Source organism: Poromitra crassiceps (genome assembly GCF_964638095.1).
Source record: "Poromitra crassiceps genome assembly, chromosome: 18".
Taxonomy (NCBI): Eukaryota; Metazoa; Chordata; class Actinopteri; order Beryciformes; family Melamphaidae; genus Poromitra; species Poromitra crassiceps.
Genome location: NC_139636.1, coordinates 30,933,239 through 30,944,485, shown reverse-complemented (window position 1 = coordinate 30,944,485; position 11,247 = coordinate 30,933,239). Strand labels below are relative to the sequence as shown.

Here is an 11,247-nt window from a genome sequence, read left to right as displayed (position 1 = left end):
CTCTCCCTCCTCTCTCTCTCCCTCTTCCCTCTCTCTCTCTCCCTCTCCCCCCTCTCTCTCCTCCTCTCTCCCTCTCTCTCCCCCTCTCTCTCTCCCTCTCCCCCCTCTCCCTCTCCCCCTCTCTCTCTCCCTCCCCCCCTCTCTCTCTCTCTCCCTCTCCCCCTCTCTCTCTCTCCCTCCCCCCCTCTCTCTCTCCCTCTCCCCACCTCTCTCTCTCCCTCTCCCTCCTCTCTCTCTCCCTCTCCCCCTCTCTCTCTCTCTCCCTCTCCCTCCTCTCTCTCTCTCTCCCTCCTCCCTCTCCCCCCCTCTCTCTCTCCCTCTCCCCCCTTTCTCTCTCTCCCTCCCCCCCTCTCTCTCTCCCTCTCCCTCCTCTCTCTCTCCCTCTCCCCCTCTCTCTCTCTCCCTCTCCCCCCCTCTCTCTCTCCCTCTCCCCCCTCTCTCTCTCTCTCTCTCCCCCCCCTCTCTCTCTCCCTCTCCCCCCCTCTCTCTCTTCCTCTCCCCCCCTCTCTCTCTCCCTCTCCCCCCTCTCTCTCTCCCTCTCCCCCCTCTCTCTCAGGTGTATCCAGGATGCAGTGATAGCCATGCAGGTTGCTCAGGTCATGTCCATAAACTTCACTGCACCAGAGGTTTCAGAGGACTGTCTGTATCTGAACGTGTACACTCCAGCTGAGGCAGCCACAGGAGACAAACTGCCAGTAAGTCCAGGACACTAGACAGTAGATCTTATTCAGGAGAATATACAGTACAGTGCTGTGAATAAGCTTGAATACGCATAACAATGCATTTGAACATGTATTTAATTAAGATGTGAGGGGAGCTTGATAATATATTTTTTATTTGAAATTTGAAGAGCTGGAACCCAATGCCATCCATAGGTGAAGCTCACAGTCACACCCTGAAATCCATTGAGATTTGATTGAGGCCTGTTATGAGCTTTTGTTTGGGGGGGAAAAGCAGAATGGCAAACAATGTTCAGCAGTTATAGCTAGAACCTGGATATGAGAGCAGAACAGCAAGATATGAAATGCTGATCAAATATCATCTGCGACAACACAAGGGACAACTGTTGCCAAGAAACTAATCCTGAAGGAATGGAAGTCCCCCTCCTCACCCTCTTTTAAACTGTGGCTGACGGATATGACCTCTGTTATACGGATGGAGAGGTTCCTGAGGACTGACTCACTTAAGAAATTATCTGCCATCTGGGACTCGTTTCTAACGTACCTTGTTGAGGTTGGGGGTGACGGGTGATTCGCCAGACTGGTTCCCCATGGATCCCCTGTGTGGGATCCTGGGCACAATACTTATAAGCATATAAGCACCTTACAAGACTGGTAGCACGACGTCACACTGAATGTTGATAATGTGTTTTTGTTTGTTTGTTTGTTTGTTTTTTCTCTCTTTTGTTTTCCTGTGTCTGAGCCTGTTTGTCTTGTTCGTATGTTGTTCAGAAAATTAAAAAAATATATATATAAAAAAATATATCATCTGCGAAACAAATTGACCTCCAATGAAACAAGGGCTGTACTTGTTGCATGCCACATTTATCATTCATTTTACATTTCTAACAAAAATATGTAGGATTTTCTTATTTAGTGTAATAGCAGAATCAGTGACCTCTTTTAAATCACTTCTTAAAACCCATTTTTATACAACTGCTTATTATGTGATGTCATCTTTTAATCTTTTTAGCATCTTTTATCATCCTTTTATCATATTTTTTATTATGTCTTTATAATTTATCTTAATTTTCTTTGCTTTTATTTTATTTTTAAATTGTGAGTATTCTGTTTTTATTTTGACTCTCAAAGCACTTTCTAAACTCTGTTATAAAGGTGCTATAACAACATAGAGAACATTGTACAGGTCTCAGACAAAATAATAAAATAATTTTATTTTTAAATCATTTTGTTGCCAAACAAATATTGTGCAAAAAACATTTTTTTTTTTTTTTTTTTTGGTCCGATGATTGTATTGTCTGATATGATCTGCTTCCAATGGGATTCTAATGTGCCTTTAATACAACACTGTGCTTCAACTCAAGTGTTGTGTTGCTGACCAGGTGATGGTGTGGATCCATGGAGGAGGCTTGTCCATGGGGGCGGCCTCTCAGTACGACGGCGCCCCATTGGCTGCTTACGAAAACATGGTGGTGGTTCTCATTCAGTATCGCCTTGGGATTCTGGGATTCCTGAGGTAGAGGACGTGCGGCGCTCGTCATCATTCCTGTCATAGAAATAGAATAGAATAGAATCCTACTTGTTTATAGGCAGCAGGTCCCGTCAGGCTTTTTGTTGTTGCTTCTTTTCTGTTGCTTTTATTCTTTTTATTGTTCCTTTATATATATTTTTTTTATTATTTTATTATTTTCTCTCTTAGTAGTAGTCCTTAATGTATTTGGATTTGATTTGATTTTCACTGTAAGGGCTGCGATATACTTCTTTCTTAAAGCACTTTACACATGAATCCATCATAAAGTAACCTTAGCATTAACCTGTATAACTGTTTCAAAAAGTACTGTAAAAATAAAGCTTATTATTAATAGAATAGAATAGAATAGTTTTTTTTAAGACATAAGCCAGAAATGCCAGAAAAATCCACAATAATATATGAAATCATGATTATGACTCAGTGAAATACATGTGTATGAATCTCTACCCTCACACTTCCTCCTTGTTGAAAGCACCGGAGATGAACAGGCTCAGGGGAACTGGGGCTTCCTGGACCAGATCGCAGCTCTCAAATGGGTCCAGGAGAATATTGAGGCGTTCGGCGGCGACCCACAGTCCATCACCATCGCCGGAGAGTCTGCAGGGGGCATCAGTGCCTCCATTCTGGTAAACCAAACAACTGGATGAGGAAGATGTGTGTGTGGGGGGGTGGGGGGGGGGTATGATATATGAGAAATATGATATAATAAATGAAAAATGTATGTATGTATCTATCTTATCTGACAGACTCTGTCTCCTCAAGCCAAAGGATTGTTTCAGAGGGCAATTTTCCAAAGTGGAGTAGCAATATTGGGGACCTACACTACAAACCATCCACTGTCTCAAGCCAAGGTATGATACTGACACTGTCTCAAGCCAAGGTATGATACTAACACTGTCTCAAGCCAAGGTATGATACTAACACTGTCTCAAGCCAAGGTATGATACTGACACTGTCTCAAGCCAAGGTATGATACTGACACTGTCTCAAGCCAAGGTATGATACTGACATTGTCTCAAGCCAAGGTATGATACTGACACTGTCTCAAGCCAAGGTATGATACTGACTCTGTCTCAAGCCAAGGTATGATACTAACACTGTCTCAAGCCAAGGTATGATACTGACACTGTCTTAAGCCAAGGTATGATACTGACACTGTCTTAAGCCAAGGTATGATACTGACACTCCCAACTGGTCAAATAGACGTTTGGTCAGGACCCCTGGGCGTCACTTTTGAACACACACGGGGTACTCCTTTTCGGTCATTCTTCACCGTGCAGGGTAGTCCAAAAAACCTCTATAGAACTTCCACAATGAAATCGACACCATGGGAGTGTGACAATGAAACAAAGTGGTGGCCGGGGTGATGGATGGGCGTTTGCCGACTTTAAATATGTTCTTTACCTACATTATGTGTATATAGGGCTTTTACTTTCACTAGAGAACTATTATTTCATGGTACTTCTACTTTTGGGATTTGAGTAATGTGTATTTCTTTCAGATTGTGGCCAACCTGACTGACTGTGACCGCAACTGCACAGAGGAGATGGTCCGATGTCTGAGAGGAAAGACCGAACAGGAGTTAGTTGATGCAACCAAAAGGGTAAACAGCTTTCTGAAGGTGGACCTCTGGTCAATATGTCTTGTTTCTCTCAGTCGGGTGAAGTCAAACTCCTTTCATGAACCCAGGCAGCAGATCTAAACATCACTGAGGTAAACCTCCACCTGCTTCATCCTTCAAAGACCTGGAGGCGTTCCTTCTTGAAGAAAGTTCTAATAGCTACATACAGTTCTGGATGCAGGCTGACAGCAGGACAAGACCTGAAGCTGGAAGGTTCTAGTCCTTATTAGATATTTCATAGTCATACATTATATGGCTAGTGTTTCTACAAAAAACCGTTCATGTTAGTCCAACTTCAGCCACAAGATGGCAGACTGTGAACACCCTCCACTGCTGAGCTCTTGTGCATTTGAAAGTCTGTGGCCGGATTCACTCATGTGTGCTGAAGATAGATCTGGGTAAATATCCCATATGCTGCTGTTCTATCTCTTTTTTGTATTTGTATGCACTTCACTGATTGGTCGGCTGATTGGCCGGCTGATTGGCCTATAGGCCAGTGGGCGTGGCCTTGTGTTCAGATGCAGGTGTACCTGGGAGCGGTGGTGGTAACAGTGAGCGTGGGTGGCCTTGTGTTCAGATGCAGATGTACCTGGGAGCGGTGGTGGACGGTGTGTTTCTGACCGACCTGGCCGAGGAGCTGCTCAAGAGGAGGGAGGTGCTGAAGGTTCCCGTCATGATGGGAGTGACCAACCACGAGTTTGGCTGGATCCTGCCTCAGGTCAGAGAGTTCTCGCTCCGTTTCCAACCAATGTTCAAAGCTTCACTGATGTCAGACGTCTATCAAAAAACTCCCATCACCTATTTCTGAAAGGGGTGTTAATGGCGTTCTTTGACTTTGAGGATTTGTATTTCATTTCAGACTCATTTTTTACCGTTTTTCTAATGTTGGTCGTAGACTTTTGCCCCTCCTGGCTGGCACAACGGTATGAACAGAGAGTCAGTGCTGGCAGTGATGGACCTGTTCAACCCTCCTGGGGTGAGCTGCATGATAGTTCTTGTTGTTAGTGATGATGATGATGATGATGATGATAATGAGGATGATGGTGATTACAATGACAATGTTGTAGAATGGAATTTATATCCATAACATTCTTCTCCCGCATAATCAGAAAGCATCTCAAGCCAAAATGAGACCGGTGACCAGAGAAAATCAGTTGTGTTGATATCAAAATAGTCATTAAAGCCAGGAGTCAGAAACAGAAAGTCATCTCACAAAAATGTATTCAGCTGTACATATATCCTTGCAAGTAGATTTCCATTTGCAGAGAGACTGGCTCCTTGGAAAAGCTGACATGTTTACAGATCAGGAGCGCAGTCCCGAATGACACACAGTCAAAGGTTTTATACTGTTCTCTCACATATCTCACATATCTTCACACAGTCAAAGGTTTTATACTGTTCTCTCACATATCTCACATATCTTCACACAGTCAAAGGTTTTATACTGTTCTCTCACATATCTCACATATCTTCACACAGTCAAAGGTTTTATACTGTTCTCTCACATATCTCACATATCTTCACACAGTCAAAGGTTTTATACTGTTCTCTCACATATCTCACATATCTTCACACAGTCAAAGGTTTTATACTGTTCTCTCACATATCTCACATATCTTCACACAGTCAAAGGTTTTATACTGTTCTCTCACATATCTCACATATCTTCACACAGTCAAAGGTTTTATACTGTTCTCTCACATATCTCACATATCTTCACACAGTCAAAGGTTTTATACTGTTCTCTCACATATCTCACATATCTTCACACAGTCAAAGGTTTTATACTGTTCTCTCACATATCTCACATATCTTCACACAGTCAAAGGTTTTATACTGTTCTCTCACATATCTCACATATCTTCACACAGTCAAAGGTTTTATACTGTTCTCTCACATATCTCACATATCTTCACACAGTCAAAGGTTTTATACTGTTCTCTCACATATCTCACATATCTTCACAATCGTTGTTTTGACCAGCTCGCAGAGCAAGGGCAGGAGCCGAGGCCACATCTGTGTCTGTCAGCACTGTGCCCCGCTCAGGGCCAGAATAACACATAGGCTGTCTGACTATGTGTATGCAATTATAATTAATAACTAATACCAATAACTATGTGTATCTGATTTATGGCTATTGATTATGAAATAACTTAAATGTTCTCCATCCGGTACTGTATCTGTATCTGACTTTTAACAAAAGGCCAATATCCACCCCATATTGAGGGAGGAGAACCAGAGGAGCGTCAGTAACATTTGACCAAGTTTACAGGGCAGCCTAAATAAAAAAAATATATACATTTGTTTATTAAATTCAATGTTTAATATGACAACGTATACATACTGTATGGACGACAATATACTTAATGAACAATATTTTGACATTCATTAAATGTTTTTCTATATTTTTTTATTTGGAAAAAAAATCATCCGGGCCAAAAGGGCTTAAGTTCAAGTTGAGCTGAACCCCAAAATGACTTTTCTTTTCTTTTAGTTCAAATACCTGGGTATGCAGTGCACCTATAATATATTAATAATGTATGCCAAAAAAAATCTCAAAAATCAAACATCAAATGTTCATTTTTCAAGATTTCATTCATAACAGTAATCTACAGTTTGCTGACGTCATTTTTTGGCCCTTCATAGGAAAGAATTTGGGCACCTCTGGGCTAGACTTTAAAAAAAGTGAAGTATCCCTTTAAGGATTCAGAGGGATTTCTTTTTAAATGCTTTCATACCCTTGGCTAAATCCATGACCCCCTACCCCCACCCCCACCCCCCACACATGGCTGTCCCAGGCCTCCTCTGCCAACCCTCTCATCGCAGACGAATACCTGAAAGAGGCCGTAAGTCCAGAGGACATCAGGGACGGCTTCACAGAGATCCTGGGAGACCTGCTGATGACTCTGCCCGTTGTCAAAGTGGCCGGCTACCACAGAGGTCAGGAGGGAAACTCCCTTTCTGACCTCAACTCTGTTTTGGAACAAGAACTCCCACTGGAGCTTCAGCCCAAACCGCTCTCCTCTCTTCTCTTCTCTCCCTGTGTTTTCTAGATGCCGGCGTTCCAGTCTACGTGTACGAGTTTGTCCACCGCCCTGAGATGCACAAGCTGAGCAGACCCAGCTTTGTGAAGGCGGATCACGCCGACGATGTCGGCTTCATGTTTGGCGGCTGCTTTTGGAGCGGACATATAAAAATCATAGGTAGGCTCCAACACTTTTCTTGGGCTGCAGATCAATGGAACTTTGTATAACGTTAGTACTGTTAGCATGGGAACTTTTCATAACGTTAGTACTGTTAGCATGGGAACTTTGTATAACGTTAGTACTGTTAGCATGAGAACTTTGTATAACGTTAGTACTGTTAGCATGGGAACTTTGTATAGCGTTAGTACTGTTAGCATGGGAACTTTGTATAACGTTAGTACTGTTAGCATGGGAAGTTTGTATAGCGTTAGTACTGTTAGCATGGGAACTTTGCATAACGTTAGTACTGTTAGCATGGGAACTTTGTATAACGTTAGTACTGTTAGCATGGGAACTTTGCATAACGTTAGTACTGTTAGCATGGGAACTTTGTATACCGTTAGTACTGTTAGCATGGGAACTTTGTATAACGTTAGTACTGTTAGCATGGGAACTTTGTATAACGTTAGTACTGTTAGCATGGGGATATCTTGATCCTTGCTATTCTCAATTGTTGAGCCTTGAGGGTTTCACACATACCAAAATACTCTAGTCCAGCGGTGTCAAACATACCCTCCGGGGGCCAGGACCGGCCCGCCAGAGGGTCCAGTCCACTGAGATATATGAATCTTTATTATAAGTCGATGGACCAATCCGGCCCACAGGATGACTTTGCAAAGTGTGAAAATTGCACTGAGAAGCCCTTCAATCCAATGTGATGCACTTGAAGGCTAAGAGGTTTCAGGAGCAAGTTACATATTAAGTAGCCCATTCATGTTTTCTGTATTCATCACTAAATGGTCAACTATTTTCAGGAGCCTTGAACATAGGGAATTGGCATCAATTGAAATGCACAGTTACGGTTTGGTATCTGAGATACAGTAACAGTTACAGTTTGGTACAGGTAGGCCTCTATGGTATCTGAGATACAGTAACAGTTACAGTTTGGTACAGGTAGGCCTCTATGGTATCTGAGATACAGTAACAGTTACAGTTTGGTACAGGTAGGCCTCTATGGTATCTGAGATACAGTAACAGTTACAGTTTGGTACAGGTAGGCCTCTATGGTATCTGAGATACAGTAACAGTTACAGTTTGGTACAGGTAGGCCTCTATGGTAGCTGAGATACAGTAACAGTTACAGTTTGGTAGGCCTCTATGGTATCTGAGATACAGTAACAGTTACAGTTTGGTACAGGTAGGCCTCTATGGTATCTGAGATACAGTAACAGTTACAGTTTGGTACAGGTAGGCCTCTATGGTATCTGAGATACAGTAACAGTTACAGTTTGGTACAGGTAGGCCTCTATGGTAGCTGAGATACAGTAACAGTTACAGTTTGGTACAGGTAGGCCTCTATGGTAGCTGAGATACAGTAACAGTTACAGTTTGGTAGGCCTCTATGGTAGCTGAGATACAGTAACAGTTACATTATTTATAGGTTCTATTTATAGCTTATTATGCATTGATTGTCTTTGTCTGGCCCACATCAGGTCCCATCATGTGGCCTGTGAGTTTGACACGCCTCCTCTAGTCTGACCTTATCTCACCTGACTTTAAAAACACTTTCTATTCTCAAATCTGTGTCATGTCTTTATATATTATAACTTCAATACAATTATTTTGCTTTCAATCAATCTATAATGTCTGAAAAAAGTGTCCTGTCTTTAGGCAACATCACCGAGGAGGAGGACAAGCTTTGTAGGACCATGATGACATACTGGGCCAATTTTGCCCGCACTGGGTGAGTACAGTACAGGCACTGAGACGTGCTATCTGACATGGATATACAGTAGGAAACTGCTCAATACAATATGGATGAGAATAGAGCAGGCAGGAGGCCTTTAAACACAACAAAATTGACAATTACAGCTCTAGAAGAAATGTCTCTATATGCATTTGATGACAGCATGTATGCAGGGTATGCAAGATAACAGCAGAGCAAGGGCAACACAAAGAAATACATGGATTATACAATATGAAAGGAGAGGGCGAGTGCATACTTTCTATAAAGTTTTGCAGTGTTAGGGGACATTCAGACCAAAAGCGTTTTTGGAGCTGCCAGCGTCTTTCTGCAATTCATTCTCTATTTAAGGACGCGCTAGACATGCTCCTCTTTTAATGAACGCACCTGGCGTTTCAGCGCTGGTGGCGTCTGTTGTTTTTGGAGGAGCGCTGTGGGCGTTTTTAAGCTGAAAAAAGTTGAACATTGAGGAAAAGCGCCCTGATCGTCTTTTTCACTCCTCCTACCTTTTCTCCTCCCGAGGGATTTTCAACCTCGGCTGCTGCCAGAATTGGCAAGAATCTGGCTTTCATGTTGACAGTGAACAACATCAAACAGACAAAACCAGCTGGCTACCGTCCTTGTGGTCGTGTTCTGATCTGTACTGCGCGCGACTGCAGGGGGAAACAAACGGAGCGCAAAAAAACGCTCCGTGCGCTGTGTTTTGTGCACAATGGAAGCGCTCTCAACATGATTTTCATAGTGTTCTGACTGAAAAAAACGCTTTTGGTGTGAATGTCCCCTTACAGTATGTCTGTTTAGAAGTTAGGCGTTTTTTTGTGATTGGCCACGGCCATTGCCACACCCCTTTTGGCCAGTGGGCGTGGAAAGTTAAGCAGTTCTAAGTTGGACCATTGCCTATTTTTCTACAAAGTTTCGTGCAAATCCGTTCATAACTTTTTCAGACAGACAGACAGACAGACAGACAGACAGACAGACAGACAGACAGACAGACAGACACAGACAGACACAGACAGACAGACAGACAGACAGACACACAGACAGACAGACAGACAGACACACAGACAGACACAGACAGACACAGACAGACAGACAGACAGACAGACAGACACAGACAGACAGACACAGACAGACACAGACAGACACAGACACACAGACACACAGACAGACAGACAGACAGACAGACAGACAGACAGAGAGACAGACACACAGACAGACAGGCAGACAGACAGACAGACAGACAGACAGACAGACAGACGGGTGTGAAAACATGGCCTCTGGTGGTGGAGGTCTGAATAAAGGCTACTGAATATATCTTGATGTCTCCAGACAGCATATACCGGTATTCCTTATAAATGTACCTCGATTGGCGGAGGTAAAATATGAAATATATGCTGTGGAAATAATGAAAACATCAAGATATATTCATAACACATGAGAAAGTAGGAGAATATGAAGACAAAAAAGTGAATTTACAGAATAGATGCCATACAAAAAATGCATGTCATATATCTGTATCATGTATCTGGAGAACCGTTCGGTCGATCCACTTCAAACTTTTGGGGATGCGACTCTGTCGGGACCCGACTGAGTGCAGTGCTGAATTTTGACATGAGTTTGGTCACACCCAAAAAAAGTGTGCCCATGGCGCGTCGTCTCCAGAGTCTCCACTCCACCACCTTAGAAATGAGTGTGTGAAGTGTGCGCTAATCTCTAGTAGTTCATATAGAAGGCTATATAGACGGTCATGCATAGAAAGTGTCCGGTTGGCATGCTTAATATGTGTGTTGTAAATAACTATTCTCTGAAAAATAATAACAAATATCGATGACTACTGTGGGACAATTGACTGTCATTGTCATTGTCATGATCCTGCTTTACATCCTCAGCTCTCCCAACGGCGCCGGTCTGGTCCAGTGGCCCGAGTATGACGAGCAGAAGCAGGCGTACATGGAGCTGGGCCTGCAGCAGACTGTCAGACAGACACTGAAGAGGGAGAGAGTCCACTTCTCTACCGTCACCCTCCCTCAGAGGCTGCAAAGCTTAGCTACAGCTGGGAACTGATGATCACTGCTAGTTCTGATGTGTTACGCCCTATGTGCTCCCCCCCCCCCAATATAGCAACCATCCTAGGCCCAGCTGTCTGCCTTGACCCCCTTTATCTCTGACCACTATTTTGTAACGTAGCTGTATTATTAAAAGTAAAATTTTCATTGCAAACAAAGGAACAAGTGGCTTATTGTCTCTGTGTTGTTCTTTGAAAAGCACCCTGGTTTGAGAATAAACACAAATCAGGTGAAAGATTGGCATTGCAAGTGTTGAGGATTACTGTAGCCTTACTGTAATTTGGAGTTATGCAGTAAATAACAGCTAAGTGGTGATGGGGAAGCCACCTTGAATGTCTGTTTTTACAAGTCACCAGTTATATGTAGCCTAACTGCCCTGCAATGTTCATTCCCACTGCCATTACAGCACAAAAGCATGCA

At 43.1% G+C, this 11,247-nt stretch overlaps 1 protein-coding gene across 1 annotated transcript in view; it reads left to right on the top strand.

The window, feature by feature from the left end:
- The window catches only part of ces3 (carboxylesterase 3), a gene marked incomplete at both ends in the record, with an annotated part of 13,006 nt that extends 2,181 nt beyond the window's left edge, over positions 1 to 10,825 (top strand). The window contains 11 exons of the mRNA XM_083654824.1: positions 557 to 695; positions 2,063 to 2,196; positions 2,684 to 2,837; positions 2,958 to 3,062; positions 3,713 to 3,814; positions 4,410 to 4,550; positions 4,728 to 4,808; positions 6,631 to 6,772; positions 6,886 to 7,035; positions 8,689 to 8,761; positions 10,651 to 10,825. Of these exons, the coding sequence (XP_083510950.1) occupies positions 557 to 695; positions 2,063 to 2,196; positions 2,684 to 2,837; positions 2,958 to 3,062; positions 3,713 to 3,814; positions 4,410 to 4,550; positions 4,728 to 4,808; positions 6,631 to 6,772; positions 6,886 to 7,035; positions 8,689 to 8,761; positions 10,651 to 10,825 (1,396 nt within the window). The remainder of the gene's footprint in view (positions 1 to 556; positions 696 to 2,062; positions 2,197 to 2,683; positions 2,838 to 2,957; positions 3,063 to 3,712; positions 3,815 to 4,409; positions 4,551 to 4,727; positions 4,809 to 6,630; positions 6,773 to 6,885; positions 7,036 to 8,688; positions 8,762 to 10,650) is intronic.
- Between the last annotated feature and the right edge of the window lie 422 nt (positions 10,826 to 11,247).